Below are 21,649 nucleotides of genomic sequence, written 5' to 3'. Positions count from 1 at the left end.
GGCGATTCTTTTTCCTCCCGGCCACCCTCTATCTATCTCCCCATATCAGCGTGGGTGTGACTGCGGGCTCCTCTTTGGGTACTTCGGGCGACGCGTTGGATGGGGGGCCGGCCAAAGGAACCAGAGAGATTCGGCGCTCTAGCGTGCTATCACGACACAAAAGCAGCCCCGACAGCCCGCAGCTCCAGCGGCCGTTTATTGACCTTCCTCTTTTGGGGTAGCGACAGCCGAGGGGCTGTGGGGGAGGCGAGGGGAAAGAAGAATGGTTCGCCGGGGGTTCGATGGTGACATTGGTTGACAAGACAGGCAGCAGGCTGGTCCACTCCCCTCTCTAGCGACCTCGAGCAGCCGTACGACCCCCGGAACGCGCTGAAAGCCGTCTCTGTCGATGGACGCCTCGGTGGCTCGCTACTCATTTTGGCGGGCTAGAAGGGGTCCTTTTGGCACTCTTAGTCGAAGAAACATGGGGATCAGCGGATCACAAAGCCGCCGCCATTGCCCCTGTCACCGATCCGGGAGTCGCTGGGACTGATCATCCGGAGTATCGATTGTTGAAAAGGACGGCCAGATTGGCGAATTAACTGCAAACAGCGTCTCATCTGAAGTGTGCGCAGCTCTGGCTGTCATCGCTTCGAGCCGGCCCAGCCCGACTGACAGCGTACGAGCTCTGACTGCCCAAGCAAAAGTCTCAGGGAACCGGGCCTGAATGCTCTGATGGGGGCTACCATTGCTGCCATCGGTCTCTGGCCAGTGGGATTACGCAGTGTGCCACTGCTACCCATCCATCGGCCCAGGCTCTAAGCATTGCGCGAGACTTGGCGAGTCACTGGAAATGGACCTTCTGTCGAATTGTGCCGCGTCAACGAATCACCAGCCATTCTGTTCAGCTTGTGAAAGCTGGGCGACCTGGGTATTCCTGGCTTATCTCCCAAATCGAATGAAAGGACCTGAATGGCGAATGGGAGACCCTAGTGAAAGCTGACAATCTTATTTCCGATGAAGCGGTTTTCCCCCGCGGCCAGTCCCTTCCCAACCAAGACTAGCGTGGAAGCTTAGACATCGGAACATCTCGGCCCGCAGCCCATTCTTCAGTTTAACATGCTCACCTCGGTGAGGTGAATGCACAGACCTTAGACCGAATTGCTGACATAATGCTGCGAATGGTATTGAATTTTTCTCCACTGATGAGAATTCAAGTTGCACGAGTAGTTTGAGTGTACAGAGGAACTGAATACTCATAAATATCACACTGTTGCAGGCGAGTTTTTGTTAGGCTTTCTAGAAGCATGCAACATGACTAACCATATGTTAGGCATGAAAACAATCAAGGCAAAGAAGGGACTACCTTCACCGCCGGGCTCTTACTCTTCAAGAGAGTGCAGTAGCTGACAGGCGAGCCCGCCTCAGGGAGTCGCTGGCGACCGGCAAGCCACTCCCAGTCGACATTGCCACTGATGTCCGGCTTCGCAAGGACTTCTCATACGACGAATCAGCCGACGCCTTGCAGTCCCTCGACGACGAGTATGAAACTCTGTCCGGTCTTCAGGACCCGCGAGTTCTCATCACCACCTCCCGATCTCCTTCAAGCAGGCTTCAAGGCTTTTCCAAAGACCTCCGTCTGCTGATGCCAACGGCCACGGTCATCAACCGCGGCACTATGACGTTGCAGGACCTCGTCCGCGTCGCTAATGCCACTGGCCTTACTGACATCGTCCATGTTCACGAACACCGCGGCACCCCGTCGGCTTTGACGATTTCTCATCTTCCTCACGGTCCGACTATCAGCTTCAGCCTTCACAACGTCAAGACCCGCCAGGACTTGCCAAATGCGCTGCGCGGCAACATTTCAGAGAGCTATCCCCGTATGTTTCTTCTACAGTATGCTCTCTGTCGTTATACTAACGTACTCCACAGATCTCATTTTCGATGGTTTCTCCACGGAACTCGGCAATCGTGTGCAGCGAGTCCTTCAGCACTTGTTCCCTCCAAGAGATTCATCCATGAAAGCGGGCAACCGAACAGTCACATTTAAGCGTCTGGAGGACGACAGCATCGAGGTGCGCCATCATTTGTATGTACGAACTGGATACGACCAGCTGGAGCTGTCCGAGGTTGGTCCCCGCGTGACCATGCGGGCATTCTCCATCAGGAATTGCACGTTGGAAGAACGGGAGGGCGATGTGGAGTGGCAGATGAACCACTACACGAGAACGGCGAGAAAGAAGACGGTGCTTTAGACTTGCAACCGCTGTGGGCGATGAAGAAGCTGGAGGCTACTATTGGCATCGAAAGAATGGAATTCGGATACCCAAGAGAATGAGTCGAGTTTGAACCTATTGAGAGGTTTCTATCCTGCTGTGGTCAGCGTCATCTATGTCGTGTCACAAATTTGACTGTCCCAATCGGCGTTGCTGACCAGCAGCCTGTGTGTATGATCAAAAACTTTGTTATCCCAGAATATGCTCTTGAACAGAGCACCTAAGTCCTGTGCCAAATTTCTCAATACATTGAAGCTCATGTATCCAGGAATAACTCGTAGTCAGATGATGCATCGACGTCGAAGAGAGGTGTTGGTTTCTGCCGGTGCTACTGCGCAACTGCAGCGCCAAGCCGGGACGGGACCCACCTGCCAGTGGATGGATGGATTGGTGAGCCCCTCAGGGAATCCGACACTCACAGGCGCCGAGTGCAGGCCACAGCTTCAGGTACCTAGCTTTCAGCTGCAAATGCCGTCACTCCTCATCGTGGATGGCTGGCCAAACCATCTGAGCATTGTTAGCTCTCATCCTTTCAGGCTTCCTCCAGACTTCATCCAGTCAATGCTTCGGATGAAAACCACAGTCATCAAAACCAAGCTCCAACATCCGTTTCTAACTTGACACGCAATTGCACTGCAGCAGCAGCCAGTGACAAGAGCACCGCAACGTCAGCAGGCGCCCGAACACCAGCTCCACCGGCAAAGTCGGCACCCTGCACCGCCCAAGCTCCACGCAGCAGCACAAGCTTCCATCATAACTGCCCCTGGCCTTGGCAGGAACCTGGAAGTCTGCGACTAAGAGTTCATCGCGATCTCTCCGCTCGCTCGGCCCGCGGGTACGTTACGAGCTAGAGCTAGTATTTTGGGGCTGAAAGACATCTTTCTCAATGCATTACCAAACTTGCGACGATTCTGGGCCAAGGGGAGACCTCCGCGCTCCGCCCGGCCTGTGATATGTCGTCATTCATTCCTCATCATCCGGCCTGGCAAGCCGCGCACTTGTGTGTTTCCACGCCCAGCTAGCTGTCTGGAGGTGAGCTATGGAGCTTTGATCTGGTATTTAAGCCTCAGGGGACGGTGATCCCCTATTCTTGGCACACTTTGTCTGGACATCAATCCATCTCATTCTGACTTCGAAGTGAGATCTTACTGTGAAATCGTCTCGTGATACCCATTGAAGAGCTTCTACCATACCACCGCCATCATGCCTCTCGCAAGCCATGTGAGTATCCGGCGTGAAGACATCGCAAGCACCTCCAACTGACAATTCTAGGTCAACCCAGAGGAGATCGTCCAAAAACTCCAAGCAACTCACATCACCCCTCCCGGGCACACGAACATGCGCAGCCATGCCACCTCGGCCCATATCCACCCTTTCGACTCTCGCTACACGTCCCAGATGAACATTCCCAAGTACAAGATACCAGAAGAAGGAGCTCCGGGAGATACCGTCTTCCAGATGATCAGGGACGAGCTTGACCTCGATGGCAAGCCGAATCTCAATCTTGCCAGGTAAGTCAGTGGCCCGGTGCACAACATCAGAGGCCCACTAACACGGTCCAGCTTCGTGGGCACCTTCATGGAACCTAACGCAACACAATTGATGCAAGAGAACCTCGCCAAGAACCTTTCCGACGCCGACGAGTACCCTGCCATGATGGACATGCACCAGCGCTGCATCTCCATCATCTCCCACCTCTGGGGCGTACAACCAGGCGAGAAGGCCCTCGGGTCAGCCACCACAGGCTCCTCCGAGGCTATTCACCTCGGGGGTCTCGCCATGAAGCGCAGATGGCAGCAGCGCAGGAAGGATCAGGGAAAGGACGCATCCAAGCCCAACATCCTCATGGGCGCCAACGCGCAGGTCGCCCTCGAGAAGTTTGCGCGCTACTTTGATGTCGAGGCCCGCATTCTGCCCGTGAGCAAGAAGAGCCACTACTGCCTTGACGCGGACCTGGTGAGGGAGAACATTGACGAGAACACCATCGGCGTGTTCGTCATTCTCGGCAGCACATACACCGGCCACTACGAGCCTGTCGAGGAGATTTCCAAGATTCTTGACAAGTACCAGGAGGAGACAGGCATCGACATCCCCATCCATGTTGACGCTGCGTCTGGCGGCTTCATTGCCCCCTTCACCCATGCCGGGGCTGGTGGAGGTGCGAAATGGAACTTCGAGCTTCCCCGCGTGAAGTCGATCAACACTTCCGGTCACAAGTTCGGCCTCGTGTACGCCGGCCTCGGCTGGATCATCTGGCGCGACGAGTCGTACCTCCCGGAAGATCTCGTCTTCGAGCTGCACTACCTTGGCGGCACCGAAAAGTCCTTCACCCTCAACTTCTCCCGTCCTGGTGCGCAGGTTATCGTGCAGTACTACAACCTCATCCACCTCGGCTTCGAGGGTTACCGCTGCATCATGGAGAATTGCCTCTCCAACTCGCGTCTGCTCGCTGACAGCCTTGAGGCGACAGGGTGGTACACCGTTGTCTCTGACATTCACCGCCCAGCGCCAGGGAAGGCTACGAAGGGTGCCGTAAAGTCGGCTGTCAACCAGGCTTCTGCTGCCGTTGGTGGCGGAGAGATTGCACCCGAAGAGACGTCGGCTGACTACGTTGCGGGTTTGCCCGTGGTCTCGTTCCGCTTGACAGATGAGTTCAAGAAGGATTACCCGCGTATCAAGCAGGAGACGATATCGCTTATGCTCCGCGCCAGGGGCTGGATCATTCCCAACTACCCACTACCGCCTAACGAGGAAAAGATCGAGATTCTGCGAGTGGTCGTGCGCGAGAGCATGACCTTTGACTTGCTTGAGCGTTTGCTGACGGATATCTCTGCCGTCACGGAGACATTGATGGAGAATGACGAGATTGACCTGCAGGTCTTGAAGAAGCACCACGGACGCAGGAAGGTGCGTGTCAAGAGTGATGAGGAGCATGAAAAGAAGCACGGAGTAAAGCAGGAAGTCAAGAACATGAAGGATGGTATTCACCGCGCGGTTTGCTAAATGCCCGCCGAACAGCGTAATAGCTTCTGGTCACTACATAGGCCACTTCAGCTTACAGAGAACCCAAAAAGCATGATTTAATGATCCAAAAACATACCACTCACCCAGTGGCATCCCAAATGTGATAACAACTATCATTCGGCTCTTTGCCGGGGGTATCTTGACGTTGTACGTGGCGAAGCTTAGAATTCTGATGCTTCTTTGCCACAGTGTCTCTGTGACTGATGCATTGGGTGATTGGACGCGAACGCGACCTCTGATTGCGGTTCTTCCATCTTGGAAGTCGAAAGCGTGCTTCAGTTTGTCTCCATGATTCATGTCGACTCTGTCCAAGAGCACTGTGCAGCATGAGCGTAGACTCGCTCGCCAGTCAAGGCTCTATCGTCACTGGCCTGTCTGCTTGCTGCCCATGGCATGTCGTACTTTGCGGCGAAGTGCCGCCCTAACTTGAAAACCGTCGGAGGTGAAGTACCTCTCAATCAGCTGCGGCCTGCTCATTCGATACCGCAGTCTCTGGCTCCTTCATTTCCACGTCCTTGAGACTCTCCTCCACTGGTACTTCCTTGGGCTCCCGGAAAGGCCGCCTTTTTTGTCGTGGAGCGTTCACAGGGTAGCGCTTGGCATGGCCGCAGGACTTGCATCTGGTGACCATGACATCCGCCCAAGGCTTCTTGCCGCCCTTGCTTGGGTTCTCGACTGTAGTTACGCAAGTCTTTCCTTCCACCAGGAGGGCGTCGCAGTACTTGCACATCATCTGCTTTAGTGCTGAGCTGGGCCGAATTTGGGCCTTCAGAGAGACGGCTCGAATGTCGGAGATGAAGCGTCGAGCAAGCGTCTCGTTTGTGGTGACATGTTTGTCCTGGCTAGGCTGAGCGTCATCGTGGAGTTTCGCCGCGGTTGGCTTTGAGATGGAGGTTGTTGGCTGCACCGTTGCTAAATAGCAGGCGGCTTGATGCAGGTACGACACCCGAGTGTATTGGGGCCGGTTCGACAAGCTCTCGCTTTTTGCCTTTGCCATTTTCGTCTCCCTGCGGCTTGTCAGGCGTTTCAAACAGTGAAAGGCATTGAGCGTAGTGTTGTGAGAAGAGTCAGTCTTGTCCAGGTCACCTTCACCATGAAAGTGGAAAAAACACTGCAGGGGTTGCATGGATGGTGTGGGTGGCCTTGAGTGTCTCCAGCAGATGGAGAGGTTCTAGGCTGCAGGGCGCAAGCTGCCCAGGTTCAGGTCAGCTCCAGACAACAAGCTGGACCCCCAGCGCAAAGGTTAACGCTACTGTGCTTGAGTCTGCATTTGCACTGTCCTCATAAGCGGGTCCTGATCACATGATGTCGCTGAACTCAGCCTCTCACACGCGAAAGCTTTTGACCTTGGGGCGCCCGCCTTACCTTCGTGTCTTCCAAGTTCCTGGTCCTTCCACATCAACCACGGCGCCTGCCAACTCGCCATCCAACCTTACTTCCTCCCCAATCGCCATCTGAATTTAATTCTCTCGCCCTCCGTGTTTTAAGGACCCGGCTAGCGTTTTCTTTCCACGAGCCGAACGACACCTTCCGACTTTTTCTCTTTTTTTCATTCAGCAAAGCTAGGAGCTACCGCGCTGCTAGCCCGTCATCCTCTCCTGATCAACCCAAGAAGCTTGCATCGTCAGCCTCGGGTTCTTTCCTTCGCCACAGCCTTCTCGGCCGTTATTTCAATAATCTCCAGCAACGTCACCACCAGTAATCGACAACATGTCTGCTGAGGAAGATCTCATCGACTACTCCGACGAGGAGCTTCAGACCAACGAGACCGCGGCCGCCTCGAACGGAAAGAAGGCCGATGCTGCCGCCGCCGGTAACAACGTCGACAAGAAGGGCAGCTATGTCGGCATTCACTCGACCGGTTTCCGCGACTTCCTCTTGAAGCCCGAGCTTCTGCGCGCTATTGGCGATTGCGGTTTCGAGCATCCTTCGGAGGGTCAGTCCTGAGTTTATATACCCTAACCCATCATCATCCCCTCCCCTGTCAGCAAGCGTCCGTCCATCTCGCAAGCCCAAAAAGCCATCGAAATCGCCTTCGAGGAAGTACCGAATCAAAAAGCGGGAGTCAGCTGGATATCCATCTTTGTACGGGCATTGCTCGACAATCCACCGGTAACAGGTGGATGATACTGCGGTCTTGAGAGAGGGGAAAGCGTGACAGCACCCCTCCCACCGCGCGAACACTACGGTGTTCTCGAGTACTCTACAGTCGCAATGGCACTGCGAGAGCTTCGCCTCTCGAGTGCCCGACTACTTCTGTGCCACGGTCGCGTGTCGCAATGGTCGCTTTCGCGCCGCAAGCACCGCGATCGTGCCATGCCCTGCCATCGTCACTTGTGACTGATGAGCGTTTCTTGTTCGTGGAGGAGAGTGGAAACATTCGACTCAACATGGCTTCTTTTGCGCAGATGGACGGGCACTTTGCACGCCCTCTACGTCACTTCTGCTCTTGGAACAAATATCTAACATCGGCGCGACCCAACAGTCCAGCAAACCTGTATCCCTCAGGCGCTTCTCGGTGGAGACATCATCTGCCAGGCCAAGTCCGGTCTGGGAAAGACTGCCGTCTTCGTTCTCACCACCCTGCAACAAGTTGAGCCGGTCCAGGGCGAGGTTTCCGTCTTGGTTATGTGCCACACTCGTGAGCTCGCTTTCCAGATTCGCAACGAGTACAACCGTTTCAGCAAGTACATGCCGGACATTAAGACTGGTGTCTTCTACGGTGGAACCCCCATCCAGAAGGATGTCGAGACGATCAAGAATAAGGAGACCTGCCCTCACATCATTGTCGGCACTCCCGGCCGTCTTAACGCGTTGGTCCGTGACAAGGTTCTCCGCCTGGGCAGCGTCCGCATCTTCGTCCTTGACGAGTGCGACAAGATGCTCGATCAGATCGGTGAGTCAATGTTCGCTCCCGCCGGCGAAGCTTCATAATAACGAGGATCAGACATGCGCCGTGACGTCCAGGAGATCTTCCGCGCCACCCCCACCCAGAAGCAGGTTATGATGTTCTCGGCCACCCTGTCCGACGACATCAAGCCCATCTGCAGGAAGTTCATGCAGAACCCTACCGAGCACTACGTCGACGAGGACACCAAGCTCACCCTGCACGGTCTCCAGCAGTACTACATCAAGCTCGAGGAGCGTGAGAAGAACCGCAAGCTCAACGAGCTTCTGGATGAGCTCCAGTTCAACCAGGTCATCATTTTCGTCAAGAGCACTCTGCGTGCGACCGAGCTGGACAAGTTGCTGAGAGAGTGCAACTTCCCTTCCATCGCCGTCCACTCCGGCGTCAGCCAGGAGGAGCGTATCCGCCGCTACAAGGAGTTCAAGGAGTTCAACAAGCGTATCTGTGTCGCCACCGACGTCTTCGGCAGAGGTATCGATATTGAGCGTATCAACCTGGCCATCAACTACGATCTGCCTGCTGACGCCGACTCCTACCTGCACAGAGTCGGTCGTGCTGGTCGTTTCGGTACCAAGGGTCTTGCCATCTCCTTCGTGAGCACCGACCAGGACAAGGAGGTTCTCACAGCTATTGAGAAGCGCTTCGAGGTTGCTCTTCCGTAAGTTTTCGTCTGCCCTTAATACCGTGCGCATGTGGCTAACGCGTTTCTCAGTGAGTTCCCCAAGGAGGGCATTGACGCCAGCACCTACATGGCTTCTTAAGCAAGTCATCGGACAGTTGGGCCGGACTGGCCTGTCGTTATGTTTTTTCTAAAAGGGTTCTGGTTTTCGGGAATTTGCAAATTATGGTTGTCAGTGACGCACAAGAGTGGCCACAAGAAAAGAGATGAAGCTGCTTTCTCCGTGCAGATAAGAAAAGTCCATTGGCCTTTGCTGGCCTTTTGCAATTTGTACAGAGTAGTTATCACGGGAATCAAGACTGGATCGCCAAGTTCATGTTCTCTGCCATATCATTGTGTGAGATGTACTGGCACGTTACTTGATGCCATTAGCTTTGGGGACGATTTACCTTATTGTAGCAGCAGCTTTCTCTGGCTCCACATCCCTTGACTTTCACCGTGCGGTGTTCGCTTAGGTAACTTGTGACGGTGACTAGTCAGTCACAGAGCTCCGATGCTCCCGTCTTCGTCGGAGCGTGTCCGGAACATGCTATTGCAAAGTACTTGCCAAAAGGGAGCGCGTAATTCTGTAATGTCTCATTCAGAAAGCGTTGTCCCTGCTGTCCCCGGTTTTGAAGGCCGTATACAGACGACGCGGTCTAGAAAATGCCCATAATGTGAGCAGAGCTTCTCGAAGGCGGAACACTTGGCTCGCCATGAGCGATCACATACAAAAGAGAAACCATTTCAATGCGGACAGTGTGGTAAATCTTATAGCCGACAGTAAGTCTGTCAAAGTAGGGGCCGAGCAGTAGCCCAGTTTCTCATATCATCTATCAGCTGACACGCCCTGCAGAGACTCCTTGATCAGACATGCTCGGTCACATACTAATGGAAAGCGGAAAAGACTTTCGAGAAGCGTACGAAGGACGCCATCATCACAAACATCTCCTCAAGAGATTGAGACGTTATCAGATCACGACCTCGATGATGTATTCATCAATGGTGCCCATTCTCAGACGCCTTATGAAATCGCGGAACGGGAGGCAGACGAGCTACGCACCAATGTTCAACCAGTGCCGCATCTGTCGACTGCCGCATTGAACGCAGCGGACTTTTCGGCCCCCTCTATGAGCTTTCTGAATACACCGACGGACTTGAAGCTCATGAAGATGGGTCTGAACGTCCATGAACCAACGTGGTTGTTGAGAGCAACTTCGACATCGATGCACTGAACTAGTCTCTTTCGAACACCTTTCCGCAATATGGCGCCCCAACCAACGACTTCGTCGAACAACAGACATCGCAGAATCCTGCATTTCCAAATGTCATGAACAATTACTGTGCAAAGAATCATGACTTGGTTCCCCAGGTACAACGGAGGTGGTATGCAACACTGCTACGCAACGTTGTCTGCTAAGACATCTCCGACCAACTTCAAGGCCGGAGCCGGGTAGATAACGGCTACAGAGAGGGCATTTTGCTGAAATTACAGCCAAGACCGAGCAATGCCGCTTTACCTTCTGCAGACTTCTTGGTGAGTGAAAGGTTGTGCACTTACCACGGCTTATTGGTGACCATGGGAGAACATATGCATCAAGCTGTACTTTGCACGGTTCAATCTCGTCTTCCCCATCGTACACGCGCCGTCGTTCCGACCCTCTTCGGAAAATGCAATGCTACTTCTGTTCATGTGTTCTGTTGGTGCTCTGTTCATGGGATCCTCAAAGGCAACAGAGAATGGAAGGATGATCTTTCAAATGCTTCACAAGGCACTTTTGGCATCGGCAAGTGACGCAAAAAATTACGTCGTGTGGTTGAATGATATATCTGACGTAGAATCGCAGTGGGATAGATATATATGTCGTGAAAAGCGGGAGGTTCTGTCCCTCGTCCAGTCCGCAACCATCGGCCAAACCTTTGGGATGCTTTCCGGAGATCCCAGTGACGTCTGCATGACTGAGTGCTTTCATGGCACAGTCATTGCTTGGGCTCGACAGGGAGGTCTCTTCAAACCGAAGCACGCAAGGATCAACTCATTGGAGGATCCTAGCCTAGGCGTTGACGATATGTGGAAGGAATGGATTCACAGAGAAGAGTCTATCCGACTTCTTCTCGGACTCTACATCCAAGACTCCGAGTTCTCAGTCACATTCCATCACGAGCCACTACTTAGGCATGCTCACGGCAGGATTCCTCACTGTTGTTCAGATGAGGCTTTCTTCGCGCCCAATGCCGCCGAATGGTATAGACTTATCAGGCGGAATCAGTCAATCAGCAACAATGGAGGTGAGGCCGATTCTTCCATGTCGCAGCCTTCCGTATCAGCCCCTGGTTTTCAACAAGCACACATGCTTGCGTATGCGTCGTTGGCCAATATCGTGGGTTCGATCCAGGAAACAAAGGCGTGCTGCCTGGACAAAGCAGCAATCGATCAGTTCAGGGAAGCGTTTCTGTCATGGCACCAGGTGTACGTCGGCCACTTCCCACGAAATCAGCCTAACTACATCAATCTCATGATATGGTGGCATGCATCGTTCATGGCACTGTACGCCGATGCCGACCTCCTGGAGCGTTCTATCGGCTGTGACGGTCGAGAGGTCGCCGAGCAGCCCAAGAAAGAAATCGACGAGTGGGCCACCTCTTCGGAAGCCAGGAAGGGCGTCTTGCACGCACTGTTGGTTCTCAAACACCTGGAAATGCTCCCAATCTGGTCTGATCCAGCAATACACGTTCCCAAGGCGGTCTTCTACGCTGCCATGGCCGTGTACAGTTACATCAAGTTCATGCCAAAGACGGGCTCCTGCTATACGCCGTCGCAAGACGAGATCGCGATCCCTGAACTTCAGGTTTCTGAACCAGTCGGCCCTTCGCAGACAGGGAAGAAGCAGACTGATCCGTCTTCGTTCCCACCGGTCGAGTCTAGCACGCTCTGCAGCGCGATGGATCTGTTGCGGCGGATTGGGCACTGGGAGATTTCCCGGAAGCTATCATCAATACTGGAGGTGTTGATGGATGATCTTGTAGTTAACTAATGGAAACAGTCAGAGTCATGCTAGAGTGCGATTCCAATGACCTGCAAGACTGGGTCGAAAGTGAAGTAGGCGACCGTTCCTTGAGGGAATGCCCTGGTTAGTTTCTGGCCCCTATACCATGACTCTAAGCTCTCGTGCCATCTAATCTACTGCTCATAGACTGATTGCAATCTTGGTAGCGGCGGGACTTCGCGGGACTGTTCTTGCGGGACATGTGGCGGGACCTTTGGCGGGACGGGCATTTGGCGGGACGTCTGCGGGACCTGCGGGACCGTTTATCCTCCGGACACTACGATGCGAATGGAACTCCGGGCATGCCGTTGTGCTTTTTCAGTTCGGCATCCAGAGAAGATTGTTACCGCAATGACGCGCGGGTGGAGGCACAGACATCATGGCTCTTCGATGCTCAAGTCGCCGTCCCTGGATGGGATATTGCCACGACAAACTTCTATATAAGAACATCCTTCCCTTATTCAAGGAGCTTTGAAAGAAGACATCAAGCTTGACACAGCCATCACTCGCTACATACAGACATCGGAAATTGCCAACCCCATTTCTTCAACTTGTTCCTTCAATATGCAGTCTGCTACCGCTTTTCTGGCACTTATTGCCTCTGCCAACGGTAACGTTATCCGGGGCCGTCAGCTCTCAGGTGCCGCCGCTGTCCCTGCGAATCCCCAGCCGGCCAACTTGACTTCGGGCGGCGACTCTGTATCTACAGACATATCGCCGCTGGAGTCAAACACTGAGCAGTACTATCTCGGCTTCCGAGAGGTTGACTTTGAGAAGCCTTACGCGAAGTAAGCTCCCCCCTTATTCCAGAATTCCCTCATTCCACGGTTCACTCGTATGCTAAGACGTGCAGATACTACAACCCGGTGGTTTCTCCCATCTCGGACGCCCTTGTCAACGGCTTGGCTGGAAGCCCTTGGCGCAGTGTCTTCAGTCAGTTACACTCTCCTCTGACTTACAAGGAATCCCTTTGGGCGGAACGAACTGACCGATGACAGCATACTCTGCCCAAGACGCCGCCAAGTATCTTGAGCAGTCCGGGTATCTGAACTTGGAGAACGGCTACGCCATTGGCAGCAACGGCACTCTCATGATCGCCGTTCGCAGCGAGATCCCTCAAGGTAACCCTCAAGAACTTGACCTCCCTTGTTGTGTCCCGTCTAACACCCTTGAAAGTCACCGGCGAGTAGTACGACTGGTGGTTCGGCTGGCACTCTGTCGAAACGGCCCGGTACAAACTCTGGAACCCCATCGCCCACCAGTGCAGCTACGGCACACCCGACAGCGTCGACTGGGCCAACCGCACCTATGCCGAGCGCTACATTGGTGCCACGTCCCACATTGACGAGTATGTCGGCAACGACGCCGCCAAGCTGAGCATCCAGTTCATCGAGCCCGAGTCGATTGGCTTTAACACATCCGCCTGGCCGGAGCTCGGCATTGAGACCGTGGTTGTTGGAAAGCTGTTCATCGGCGGTAGGTCTTTAACCACTTCGTACACAGCTCTGTCTCGTGGCTTGATCTGACCAAGCTTTCTGTAGACTACTCTCTGGAGTTCGACCAGACTTCGTACCTCATGCACATGGTTCGCCGTATGCCCAATGGCTACCGTGAGCTTCGATCCCGCTTCTTTGTTGCGTCCGATAACCACGGCAACGCTCAGCTGGGGCACGACCTTGCTGTTCACTGCAACATCGAGATGACCCGTAAGTCAGCCCATACGAGTTCATTCCGTCTCACATTGATTTTTACTGACCATCACAGCGGCACCAGATCTTGGATCCTTCCTCTCTACCCTCATCCAGGGATTCGAGGGCGTCAAGTAAGTGCGTTAAGCATCACGCATATGGTCACCACGGCCGGATGCCGTCTTGAATCGCTATCATCCCTCTAAGTAGAAGATGCCATGGTCAAATATTAATCACATAGAATCTACAAATTACCGTAGATAAGTACATAATCTCTCTCCTTAACATAAGTCACCGTGCCGAGCTGTCGTGTCCATCATGTGATTCAAGATAGCCTCCAGCAATTTAGAGAGCTAACACGTCTTATTCCTGCCCTGCCTACTCCACGCCAAGTCTCCTGCGCCTGCTCGTCATCGTCTTTCCCGACTTCATTGCCATTGTCGTCGCCATTTTTGCTATCCACATGTTCTTCGTTTCCAAACTATTCAGACTACTGTTTCCAAAGCCAGGGCCCAAGGCCAGGGCCTCGATTGATATTTATCCCCAACTGACAAGGCCATTCAAAATGTCCAACCCAGCCATGCTAGAAGCATCAGATATCGCCGCCAACGATGTTGAGATTTGCACGTTGTTGCTAGATTCGTTATTTTCTAGTGGCGAATGAACCAAGTTATTCCATGCGAGGAGATGCTCAATCTCGTATGAGGCAGGCCAAAGTGCCTCCGAACCAATACTCACAAGCGAGTCTTCCTCAGCCTCGGGCCAAAGCATGAAATCAAGCTGAGAGCCGTTCGGAAAGCTTGTTTGGGCATTCAGAGCACTTATACAGCAACCAGGATCGCTGACAGAAGGCACATAGCCGTGGGATTGCGAAGGATCCCATTGATAGTCGTCTCACAAAGGGAACCAAAGTTAACAATGGTCACGATAAGTGTTTTCGGACTGCTTGGGCTTACCTTTACTGAAGGCCTCACCTGTAGAGGCAACAGAGCCGTCGATAATGTGCGAGGTGCCAAAAACTGCTTTGTCAGAGGCGGCCAAGTCGGCCAAGTTGACCGCCTCATTCCCATCTCCTTCGCCGCAGTAAGGCATCTGCAAATCGTCGTGTGCTGTAGATGCGGTTTGCTCCAGCGATGGCAGCGAGGTTGGAAAGCTATTTTTGAGGGCAGATGAGCTGCTGTCTGAGTTGCATGGGTGCTTGTCCGGCGCAGCGCGGTCCTGTTCTTCGTTTGCGGGAGAGAAGCTTGAAGGTCCGGATGACGGAGACGTCTTGACGCACCCAGCTTGCTCCAAGATTTTCTCAAGGGTATCTCCCTCCTGTAGTAGTTTTATCAGGCGAATACCCTTATCTGTAGTCAAGAATGCCTCAATCAGGGCTTCCTTCTGATATCGAGCCTCTTTGAGGGTATCTAATTCGGCTCGTAGGCTGTGCTTGGAGCGTGTATTCCGAGGCTCGTATCTGCACTTCAGTTTTCGAAGATTGCATCTGTCACAAGGATTCTTCCCGTCACACTTGAGATTCATCAATACTCAGCATCAAAGCCCGGCGAGCGTAATAAACCGTACCTTGGCCTTTTTCCGCCGACAGTCTTCGCAAGCTAGCCGGACACACTGTCTCAGTGGCTTGCGATTCTCGCTAACCTCCACTTTGGAGATCGCCTTAGCTTCTAGCCTTTCCGTCGTGTCCTATGTCTGCTGTGTCAGTGAGATTCACATGTGGGTTCGTCACAATAATGACTCACGCAGGGCTTGTTAATAGGTCTCATTTCAGTGGCTCGAGGTATAACATGGATGGGCTTGTCGAAAAACAAGAGGTCGAAGGAGAAAAGAGGGGAAGAATGAGGAAGAGGAAGCGGACGTAAATCAACGGCGAAGATTGGAGAAGCCAAGATCAGGTAGACTTTCTCCTGTTTGAGACGGATATTCAAGGAAACCAGTAATGAGCGTCTAGTTTGCCACCGTGGACTGATAGAAGTTTGTTGAAACCCGAATGAAGCATTCTCCGAGTTACTGGTGGTGATAATATATCGAGATGGCTACCCCAGCTGTGGTCGGAAATTTGACCGTAGTCGGGGGCGGCAAAGCACATGCTCACGAGATACACAGAATAGAATTTCTCCCTACAGCATCGTAAGGCTAGCGCGGGTGACATCCGGTCATAGACAGGACTGTGCGCAACGAAGTTAGGTGCTTGCGTATTTCAAAATTAGCTTCGGTTTCAAGATGCATCTGATTATATGATATCATTCAGACGTCAAAAAGTTCCCCTCTGCCTCCTTCTCGGACAATGTAGAACACACCGCAGTAATTCAAAGTCGTATCTTTTCATGGCTTTGGCTGCAGATATATTCTCGAAAAGCATGTCAGACTCGCCCGCATACTGTGTCCTCCCAGCAAGCCACGCAGTGGGCCATCGGGTAAATCCTTTGTGCTTGAACGAGGCCATTGCTCGCAAGCCGTGATATGAGCTCCGGCGACACGCCGCTAGTTACCACGACTGTTTCTGGAGCTGTCAGCAGAAGCTCCTCCAGAGCTGGAAGAAGCTCGTTGAAAACTGCACCATCCATCGGTCAATTGAATGTTCAGTTCATGGGCCGAGAGGGCTTCCGTCCAATCACCTAAAGCAGTCGACCCTAAAGCGGTCAACCCCCTCCCGCACAGACACACATAAACGTGTGTGGTGACACACATCCTCACTCATTTGCGTTTGCCTTACCCGAAACCCCTGCAAATGCGGCATTTTTCGCCCTTCAAAGGGGCTTCTTTTTCGATGTCAATCGGCCTCTTTTTTAACGATTGTGCAGCGCGCAGGGTATGCGCGCGAATAAAAAAAATACCTCTAAAATCAGCGAAATCAGGGCTATCGATTGGTATACTTTTTACTTAAATAAATTACGTTTTTAAAAAGGTCATTTTTCGGTCGCGAACGGGTTTAAAACGACGAAAAACTCTATTTTTAATCATAATGCGGTTTTTTTTTTTTTCGAGAACGAACGTAAAAAAATCGACTTTTTAAAACAGCGATACGCCCGATTAAAAAAAGTATACCGATTAGTAGCCCTGATTTCGCTGATTACAGAGGTATCTTTTTTATTTACGCGTATACCCTGCGCGCTACGTAATTGATGGTTCTTTTCTACTAAAAACGCCCCTTTTTGGGGCTTTTTGGCCACTGCGATGAAAAAGGGCCGTTTTGGCCCCCAACTACGACAGGGGTTTCGGGTAAGGCAAACGCAAATGAGTGCTTTAACTCATCGTGACAAGCAACTCGCACACTCCGCAACATACACCATCCCAGCTAAGCTTCCGATCAGCTACTGCGACAGCTGTCGTTGGCCGGGGATTAGGCGGTCATTGGGGACGGAGAGCAGGGACGGAGAGTAGGGGCCGTATTTGGCGGCGGGATTTGGCGGGGTCTGGCGGCGGGATTTGGCGGGGTCTGGCAGCGGGAACACCTGAGTAGCCATATCTTATTCCCTGACATCTCCGAGACCCTATCCGACGCCATTGTAGCCGTGCAGGGTGGAATATTCAGTCATTCCTGCCGGTCGCGAGGCAATGGTGCGGTATCCGACGATCTATGAGGATACCACGTCAAAGGGCGGGAGGAAAAAAGAGATGGGAACGGCTATGTAGGTGTGCAGCTGAAGTCAACAACCTCTTGGGTTCTCAGGCAGGGCTCCCTGGATTTTGCGCCCAGTAGTTGATAGGTACAAGTCCAAATACTTTGCGCTGTCAGCGGCATACGACCTTTGGACAGAACTGGATGGAAATGTCCGTACTGCGTACATTATTACCCAGTTTCTAACACGCCTGAGACACGGATGATAAAGTGGAAGATTCTATTTCTGTAACGGAGCATTGCCATCTAAGCTGATGCTTCAGCTAAGCAGGCGGAGTCTGACTTCGCTATATTGTTTATGGTCCCGGATCGTGCCGATTGCCGTCTCTGTCATCTTTCCCTCCGCACCTGCAGAGATGTTCACATGAAGTACAAGGCTTCTGTAGCGTTGCTCCAGATTGCTGAATAAATGACCATGAGGAGCAGGAAATGAACCCGCTTTGCAAACTCTCCTTGATAATCCTTCGTAAAGTGCAATCAAATACAGTCCTTTTGCTGTGCTGGGGCAAAGAGATTTACATCACAGCAGAACCAACTTGTGCTCGTACTTTCACGCGGGTTCGGCTGGCTTTCTTCTTGTTATCTAGCGCGTAGGCGACAGGCTCTAGGCCGACTGCCACTGTTCAGTTATATCCCTTGACTTACACCCTTAGACGCCAACGTCAAGATGGACCACGGCATAAAATGTACTTCGCTGTTGAAAATGGTTTCGCAGATAGACAGGTCCATATAACCAACAGCTTCAGGACCCAAGATTCATTCTCTGCGGCGACCGTATCCGAGAAAACATGTGTCGGCCGACCAGATATATGACAAGATTCGGGATATCGCAACGCGACAAGGTCAAGAAAAGCCAACATCGAGATGGGACTGATGCCGGTCCACTCGTCTCCGTGGTTCCTTCAATATGAAGCACCGAGTCTATCGAAACCTGCGTAGGAGAGGCAAGTGAGTGTTCACCCTTTTGAAAACGACGGGTTTCTCGCCCGTGCACTTCCCGCATGAGGCTACTGGAATTTTAGTCAAGGGAAAGAATTGAAAACCGGAGTATGTGTGGCTTTTATCACTCGCAGCATGAAGTCTCCTTGCGGCAGTTGCTTTTCAACCTCATATTCAATAAATACGGCTCTCGGCGTCATGAGCTTCCCAACCTCCACTCCAACCAAATACAAGATCAAGGCACTAGGAGTCGTTCATAGATGGAAGTTGCAAGACCATCTGAACTTTACTCTTGATCCATCCAATCTTGCCTCCAGTTGCCCCTTTTCCTCCGTTTGATTGCGTCCACGTCTTCCAGGGCTCACCCAACTTGCTCCTTTCTTGTACTTATAACTGCAATCAGAGGTTTCCAAAAGCAACTTAGTGAAACGGTCATCACATATCAACTCGGCCTCAAATCTTGAATCATCGTGGTGAAGAGGCAAGGATAAGAGTTAAGCGACGGCCTCACTTCCCGATACATGCGCAACTCTCGTCATATGCTCAATGATTCACCAACTCATCCTTTGCCGCATAGAGTCACTTCAGCCTCTATAGCGAAACCTATTAGGTCGAGTATTTTGAGCTGTCTGCTTCTGCAACCCAGAAAACATGTCACAGCCTGGCGACTAGTCATTACTAGCTATTCTTACATCATTACTAGCTATTCTTACATGAGAGCCCACACAACTAAACTGACAACCCTGCCGTTATAACATGAGGCTGTCGTTATCAATGACGTTCTCGCATCAAAAGATTTAATTGTTCTCTCTGGTGTTTGAATGCACGGTAGACAGATGACAATAGTGATGAAATGATGCTAGCTGAAATTCAGTGGTTTCAGAAGTGAGATCTTCTCACCGACAAGTCAGCCGGCCATACCTAAGAACCAATCAACCCTCAATCGCTGGACGTCACAATGTTGCAACGTGTGAGATGACACTCTGCAGCCTGCAGCATTTCAGCCATGGACTGTAGTTGTTCATAAGTCTACCTACGTCTGACTTCGCGCCCGCCTTAGAAAAGCAAGCCAACCAACTTACCACCGACGTTTAATACAGCCTCGGCATGCCTGCGATCTCGGAGACGCATCGCAGCGGTTCGTTTGTCATTCAGCCATGAAGACAAATCAGGCTGGATACGCCTCGAGCTGAAGTTGCCTACATCTGCCTGTGATCCAACCCGCAGATGTCTAAGATGCCCTACGGCTCTGCATGTGCTGCAGGTCGCATACGACCCTCCACGTCAACAGACGCACGGCAAACCCCAGTCCGCAGCTTAATATCTGCAAACTCAATCCATAGCCCTTTTTTCTTCTTCAATATGCAGTATCTCGTCTATCGCCAGTCTGCCCTTCCACGTCAGTGGCTGCCGGCCGTTGGTGCCGTCTTAGCCAACACAGCCACACTGCAGAAGCGGGCGGGATATCGAGGCTGAGGACCGTCGACGACGTCTTTGCACATTCCGGTAGCAGTTGCGTGCTGCGGTCCTCGGACTACGAATCATGTGCGGGCAATACTCTCTGTACGGACCCGAAAATTGGCGGGAGACCCTGGAAACTTCTCAGAATAGGCCAGATAGCGGCTGCTGTCAACTGAGTCGTGCAAATCTGGGGCAGAGCTCACGCGGATGGCGCAAAGCGGGCCACCTTCTTCGTTGCATCGGACGTTTCCCCCATCTCATCCACTTGTTAACAACGTTGTCACGTTAAAGAACAGATAGTCAAATGCTGATAAGTCTATCGTTGCCAGATTGCGGGAGATAGGAGGGGCCGATTTGGAAAAGAGTCATTTCGCGAGACACTGATACGCTGATAGATTGACATCGTGACCGGTGGTGACCTGCTTCACACCCCACAAGCCCGCACCACATCGGATTTCCCGCCACGATGTTCGCCGAGACCGGTGTAGCCGTCGCGTCATTCATTTACCTGATAGGATTGCGCGCACGAGTTGCAACCTGGCGTGTTCGAAGCAACAGCCGCGTGCATCGTGAAGATGACAGCGTGACTTGTTGAGAGCGTGTTCGCGACGAGTGCGGTTCCACCTTCAAAAAGCCCCCATTCGTCGAGCACTGGTGTCGAGCACTGGTTAGCAGTTAAGCGATTGGGTCGGACTGGCGATACCCATGGCACTCCTAGGGGAGGATCGCGACGGGCCCGGGATTCTCGTCAGCCCGGGGGCCATAATTACGCGGGAAGGAATCTGAAGATGAGATGAGATTCACGCTGAGGACTCATGCAAGGCTACTCCAGCTGCCTGCGCGTGAAGAACTGAACAGACTATCCGTAGCGCGATTGCGGCCTGGGAGGTTGGTCTCATAGCCTGGGCGACTGTTGGAGAAACCGGAGGGGACCAGCCAGACGTGACTGGCTGCTGCTCTGCTGTTCCCTTGGTGATGGTGCCTTACGGCTGGGGTCGATGAGTTCGCAGGCGGGTCATCGGTGGATGACATCCAATCCATGTTCGGTGTTGCTGCCTGCGCCAGGATTTGGGGGGCCACCCTTCTCCAGGGCCTTGGTGATCCCTCGCGCCGTAGGGAAGTGGGTGAGGGCGGTCACCAGGAATAGAAGGAGCTCCATCGGCAACATGTCGATGATTCGCCTGGCGGAACCCGTCAGCCCCGTCAGCCTATGCAGGCATGTCTCATGGTCGGCGCCCGACTAACAGTGACCACCGCCGGCCTGCAAGCCTTGGGGGTCTCGTCCGGAACGGCCTCCGAAAACCCCCATCTTCTGGCCTAGAGCCTCGCTGGATGACGACGGCGAGTAAGGGCCGGTTGTTGGCCTCTTCGACCCCGGATTTCTAGTTCTAGATGCGTTGACGCTCTAGAGCCGAAGGGTCACACGAGACTAGCTGTAAGAAGTCTCGACATTTCAGCTTCACGTTGGCCGTGGAACCCCGCCAGATGGCTGCGCCGCCGGCGCCAAGCTGGCCTCGATGTCTGTCCTCCGGAGGCATTCTGTACTTCGTACTGCATAGTAGACAGAGGCGCTAGTCTCTAGTTGATTGATTGCTGCATGACAAGGCAGTTTACGCTTCCTCACAGTAGAGGCCATCCTCATGACCGACGCTTCCGGGGTGGCGGATATTCCCTCCCCCCTTCTTGGCTTACATACTTGGACGGGCCGTGTAGAGCGCAAAGACCTCGTCGTGCCCATCAGAGAACGGCCCGGTCGGAGGCAAAGTGAGGGGTCCGCCACCGAACAAAACGTCACGGTCAACACGCCTTATTCGCCAAGTATCGGTTGATAAAGGTGGCCAGAAAGTCACCGGTCCCGTTGTAACTCTTGTCCATGGAGAAAGGGCCCGTCCCCCGCGATCGGTGATTACAGATGATGAGCATCGGCGAATAACAGATGCTCGATTTGGCATCCGGTCTCTCAGTGGGGCTACCTTGACGGAATATCACCAGACAAATCTGTCCACCCACGCTCCTCCGCGTACTAGTGACGAACACGTCGAAG

At 52.9% G+C, this 21,649-nt stretch overlaps 6 protein-coding genes across 6 annotated transcripts; 5 read left to right on the top strand and 1 right to left on the bottom strand.

The window, feature by feature from the left end:
• Positions 1-1,293: 1,293 nt before the first annotated feature.
• Positions 1,294-2,237, top strand: IMP4-0 (U3 small nucleolar ribonucleoprotein IMP4; the record flags this gene model as incomplete). Its single annotated transcript, XM_037327535.1, has 3 exons — positions 1,294-1,307; positions 1,408-1,862; positions 1,915-2,237. The coding sequence occupies 3 exons, from the start codon at positions 1,294-1,296 to the stop codon at positions 2,235-2,237; spliced, it is 792 nt and encodes a 263-aa protein (XP_037174065.1).
• A 1,224-nt stretch (positions 2,238-3,461) lies between these two features.
• Positions 3,462-5,261, top strand: GAD1 (Glutamate decarboxylase; the record flags this gene model as incomplete). The annotated part of the gene is made up of 3 exons (XM_037327534.1): positions 3,462-3,479; positions 3,531-3,769; positions 3,821-5,261. 3 exons carry the CDS (start codon positions 3,462-3,464, stop codon positions 5,259-5,261), a joined length of 1,698 nt encoding a protein of 565 aa, XP_037174066.1.
• A 475-nt stretch (positions 5,262-5,736) lies between these two features.
• On the bottom strand, positions 5,737-6,279 carry rpr2 (Ribonuclease P protein subunit rpr2; the record flags this gene model as incomplete). The annotated part of the gene is made up of 1 exon (XM_037327533.1): positions 5,737-6,279. The coding sequence occupies one exon, from the start codon at positions 6,277-6,279 to the stop codon at positions 5,737-5,739; it is 543 nt and encodes a 180-aa protein (XP_037174690.1).
• A 713-nt stretch (positions 6,280-6,992) lies between these two features.
• On the top strand, positions 6,993-8,951 carry SUB2-1 (ATP-dependent RNA helicase SUB2; the record flags this gene model as incomplete). The annotated part of the gene is made up of 4 exons (XM_037327532.1): positions 6,993-7,218; positions 7,768-8,178; positions 8,230-8,848; positions 8,903-8,951. The coding sequence occupies 4 exons, from the start codon at positions 6,993-6,995 to the stop codon at positions 8,949-8,951; spliced, it is 1,305 nt and encodes a 434-aa protein (XP_037174689.1).
• Positions 8,952-10,803: 1,852 nt separating this feature from the next.
• CGCA056_v012287 (uncharacterized protein) lies at positions 10,804-11,883 on the top strand (the record flags this gene model as incomplete). The annotated part of the gene is made up of 1 exon (XM_037327531.1): positions 10,804-11,883. The coding sequence occupies one exon, from the start codon at positions 10,804-10,806 to the stop codon at positions 11,881-11,883; it is 1,080 nt and encodes a 359-aa protein (XP_037174686.1).
• Positions 11,884-12,459: 576 nt separating this feature from the next.
• phy-0 (Phloretin hydrolase) lies at positions 12,460-13,721 on the top strand (the record flags this gene model as incomplete). The annotated part of the gene is made up of 6 exons (XM_037327530.1): positions 12,460-12,683; positions 12,749-12,828; positions 12,894-12,994; positions 13,086-13,371; positions 13,437-13,601; positions 13,660-13,721. 6 exons carry the CDS (start codon positions 12,460-12,462, stop codon positions 13,719-13,721), a joined length of 918 nt encoding a protein of 305 aa, XP_037174685.1.
• Positions 13,722-21,649: the final 7,928 nt, after the last annotated feature.

The sequence above is a fragment of the Colletotrichum aenigma genome (genome assembly GCF_013390185.1).
Source record: "Colletotrichum aenigma strain Cg56 chromosome Unknown KSG_Cg56_contig08, whole genome shotgun sequence".
Taxonomy (NCBI): domain Eukaryota; kingdom Fungi; phylum Ascomycota; class Sordariomycetes; order Glomerellales; family Glomerellaceae; genus Colletotrichum; species Colletotrichum aenigma.
Note: the sequence above shows the minus strand (reverse complement) of the source record. Positions and strands in the feature narration are given on the sequence as shown.